Source organism: Carassius auratus, unplaced genomic scaffold, assembly GCF_003368295.1.
Source record: "Carassius auratus strain Wakin unplaced genomic scaffold, ASM336829v1 scaf_tig00025692, whole genome shotgun sequence".
NCBI classification, from domain to species: Eukaryota; Metazoa; Chordata; class Actinopteri; order Cypriniformes; family Cyprinidae; genus Carassius; species Carassius auratus.
The window spans coordinates 848-4,993 of record NW_020525448.1 but is presented as its reverse complement, the minus strand read 5'-3'; the positions used below and the strand labels follow the sequence as shown (position 1 = coordinate 4,993).

General features: G+C 37.2%; 1 protein-coding gene across 1 annotated transcript; it reads right to left on the bottom strand.

The window, feature by feature from the left end:
* Window positions 1-896: 896 nt before the first annotated feature.
* On the bottom strand, window positions 897-3,932 carry LOC113078413 (RNA exonuclease 1 homolog). The gene is made up of 8 exons (XM_026250745.1): window positions 3,880-3,932; window positions 3,493-3,606; window positions 3,329-3,402; window positions 3,127-3,237; window positions 2,837-2,952; window positions 2,614-2,752; window positions 2,230-2,350; window positions 897-1,754 (listed from the first exon to the last, which is right to left on the bottom strand). The coding sequence occupies exons 1-8, from the start codon at window positions 3,920-3,922 to the stop codon at window positions 1,666-1,668; spliced, it is 807 nt and encodes a 268-aa protein (XP_026106530.1). The 5' UTR covers window positions 3,923-3,932; the 3' UTR covers window positions 897-1,665.
* Window positions 3,933-4,146: the final 214 nt, after the last annotated feature.

Below are 4,146 nucleotides of genomic sequence, written 5' to 3'. Positions count from 1 at the left end.
TTCTGTATGATTTATAAGCGTTTTGAAAAACGGGGACATGGGTTATGTCCTCATAAGTCACCCTCTCCTTGTAATACCAGTGTCATACCCATGTCATTATAAAAAGTTGTGTCCTGATAGGTCACAAAAACATGCCCATATATATATGTGTGTGTGTGTGTGTGTTCAAAGGTTTTGGGTCTGTAAGATATGTTTATTAATTTTCTTACATGTTTGTGCAAAAAAGGTCTCTTATGTTTTCAGCAGCAATCACTCCAGTCTTTAGTCCTTTGGTAATCATTCAAATATGCTGATTTACTGCTCAAGAAACTTTAGAAGAAACTTTCATGATTATCAACATGAAAAGAAAGTTCAAAAGCATTTATTAACATAATTTTTGAAACCGAAATAGAACTTAATATATAAAAGTCTTCAGTTCTGTTCAATTTGAAGCATCCTTGCTAAATTAAAGAAATAAATCTTTAAAAAAACTTTATACTGACTGAATGTTTACACAGTAGTTTATATGTTTATACTCAAGATGTATACATACACAATATTCTATATATAATAAAAATAAATATATATGAATGCTAAGGTGGGTATAAAATTTTTGAGCTGTGTCATTCATAGCTTTTTTTTTTTTAGAAAAACTAAATAACTACAAAAACAGTTCAAATACAACTTATTTACAGCTCATGGCATTAATGTCATTTAATAACATTACAAATCAATGTACATCCATCTTGATCTTTTTTTTTTTTGACAAATATCAAAAGTTATGTGTTTTTAGTAGTAATAATGTGTTTAAAGTGGCAGGCCTACATGAATGATGTGACGTTTAGAGTGTCAGTTTACAATAAACTGCATTTAATAGCTTAAACTTAATACAAATTTAAGTAAATTAAAAAAGTAAATAAAAGTTAAACAGTTTATTATTATTTTTCTAAATGTCCTGTCAGCTCTTGATTTGTGTGAACAAATCCCCAACAAATTTGAATGTGTAAACAAACTGTACTAATTGGAGTACAGATAATAATACTGAGTCTGATTAACAAGGCATTGGGGTCATGAAAATGTCAGAATGCTCTAGTTTTACTCATTCGGAGCTAGACAAGACAGCATAGTTGATTATGTGGTTTGCTATACATTATTACTAGAGGAATTGACATCGAATCAGTGCTGAAAAACATGACTTAAGAGTGCAACACACAGACCTTCCCAGATCCACATCACCTAGAGTGAACATTAAAACACCCTCACAATTGATGATGTGTGGGACTAGGGTCTTTGAAAACAAATGTACTGCTGAAAAAAACAGAGAATACTTTAACTCAACTCAAGGTCAATTAACCTCTCCTCAATCTATGTCCACTTGTGAAAATAATGCCCAAAACTAGATCAGTTTTAGCATGATGGGAATTAAGATTGCTTGTTTGATAGCTCTGGTTGCTAGGAGCCATGGTGGTCTAGGCATTGCAATCTATCACATTATCCCTCCTGTCAGTCCATCTCTTTCTTTCCCTCTCATTCAAACTGCAGAGTTTACTCTGAAGCAGTTTATCCGACCCAAGTGACGCACAGCCCATTATGAAGAGCTTCAGTGACTCTTCCTCTATGATGCTCTGTTCATCGAAAATCCTTCAAGGTCATAACATCGTGTGAGAGAACTGGCAGGGTCAGAGGTCATCGCTTCACCTTGGCATCCTCTTTGATCTTCCAGATCATGAGTTCCATGCAGGCTCGGGCATCTTCACTGGAGTCATGCCCTCCAACTGTAAAGAGACATGAAACACAAAAACAGTCCAGAGCATGGTACTAACAGCCTTTATGTGTCACGTTATTATATGGGTTTGATAATACACTACTATTATAAAATATTCCTTCAACGGCTAGATAAGAAGGTGAAGCTCATAGAGGCTAGATTTAACCACCAAACAAATACAAATATTTATTATACATGCCAATATTCTTTTTAAATTGTGAAGTATTTATATATTATAGTAACATGGTAGTATTTGTACTGACTGGAATTTATTGTGTCCAGGCAAAGTAAATACTAATGACACTATATTCAGTTATTGATGACAATAATAACACAATGTAAAACTTAATTTTAATGGTCCTTAAAAGTAAGATTCATTTTCTTTATGCAAAAAAGAGTTGAATAACAGAGTGAATAACACCCTGTACATTTTGCTGGGATTCATGCAGATGATGCAAATGCGTGCAGATTAATAGTATCCTCACCGTTGTCTTGTATGATGCGTTTGAGGTAGTCGGCCATAAGGTTGCGCAGGGCACGCTTGTAGGGCAAACCCAGGCGGTGAGGAAACACAATAGCGGTGTCCACAACCAAGCAGTGAATAAGCTAGTAAACACAGAACAGATAGAATCATTGCATTAATAAATACGGATTAAAGGACAAAAAGATATCAATGCTACTTTACTGCACACACTTCTGCAAGCTTGGAATATTTAGGTATTTTATTATGTACCTTTATTTATTATGCTGTTTAATGGCCCTTTGTTTCACAAACACACGTAAAATATCTAAAAATACTCTCTAGGCAGGCAACACACTGTGTTTTGGATTATTATTATGAAGACAGTAGAAATAGTGTTTGTGTGAACCTTGAGCGCAAACAGGTCACTCTCAAGACTGTGTCCGATCAGGATGGACTCTGCACTGAACATGCTCAGTAGCACCGCCTGCACATCTCTCAGGGTGATGGTGGTGTTCTCCAGATCATCCTGCGTCACACCTGAAAACCTGGCCAGAAGGGAAACGGGTGTAACTGAAACTGAAGACAACTGAGAGGCAAATGAATGGCAGATCTCTTGACACAATTCCTACCGTGTGTTATAATCCACCACTTTGCTGCCAGGCTTGACAAAAGTGTCATAAATAACCTTGAGGTCAGAGTTAATGACGGTCACTCTGGTCAGCTCCAAACCTTGTTTTGTGTAGCACTATAAATCAAGTATTGAGATGAAATGGAGATTAATAAAGGATTAAAGCTGCTTGTAGAATCGTTAATATCACCTTCACAGAAACTATTTAGACCACATCCTGTTTACTTCACGAGGTTTTTTACATCCACCTAAAAATAAGAGTGGGAGTATTTGAATAACCGTTATTCTCACCATCTCACAGTCCAAGGCGTAGACGCCTCCATTTCCATCTACTGGCAATGGCTTGTTAAAAGTCTTCACAAAACCATCCAAGGACTCTTTACGCCCATCTTGTACGTGTTGCTGAAGGAAAAGGGAACATCTGATATCTTATTTCAGATTTAGGAAGTGATTGTGGGAGATCCAATATTTGCAGATGCATGATGATACCTACTTTAGAAACTTCACATCCAGGAGAACCAACTGCACCAGAGCAGCAGTTGTAAAGTGTCTCCCAACCTCCTGGAACTATGTAAGACACAAAAACATGTCAGTGGAGCATGAAATAGATGAAGCAGTTGTACGGTCTCATCCGGTCTCACACATACACATACCCACCTCTGTTTCTGCGCAATCTTCCCCAGTGGTGACTGCACTCCTCTTTACGCACACAGCTTCCGTTAGCATTTATCTTGTACTCGGCGCCACAACGACAACAGATTTTGGAAAAAGCTGAGGAAGATATATAGGACACGCTTAATCAAAAAGTACAAAAGTTATGTAAGGGAAGATATGTTCAAATTTAATACAATATCATCTATCACAAATGTTTCAAGTTAATGTAACTCGTGTTCAATGAGTACAGTGAAAAACAAAACTTACTGGCTGACTGGGTGATAAACGTTGAGCGTAGTGCCACCTAGTGGAATGGCCTTTTATTAAAAGATTGAGGGCAAAGAATCGAGCATCAGGAAATTGGTGTAAGACCATAAAAATAGAACTTACGGTCATTGTTTTTCTTCTCTGGGAGGTTATGGGACGACAGCATAGACCCGACACCTCAGGGTGAGGTCCGGGAGGTAGCCCATGCTCCAGCAAGCTGTTCTTCAGCCATTGCATACTTTTTCAGTTTTTTTGTAGAGAATGGCTCCTGAAACCAGGATGATGCAAAAACACCTTGGTGAGGCCTTTGGAAATACCCCAATAATATCATCCAGACTGGTTAATGCTAAAGAAATAATCTGGACATGGGTGAGTGAGATCAGAACAGAA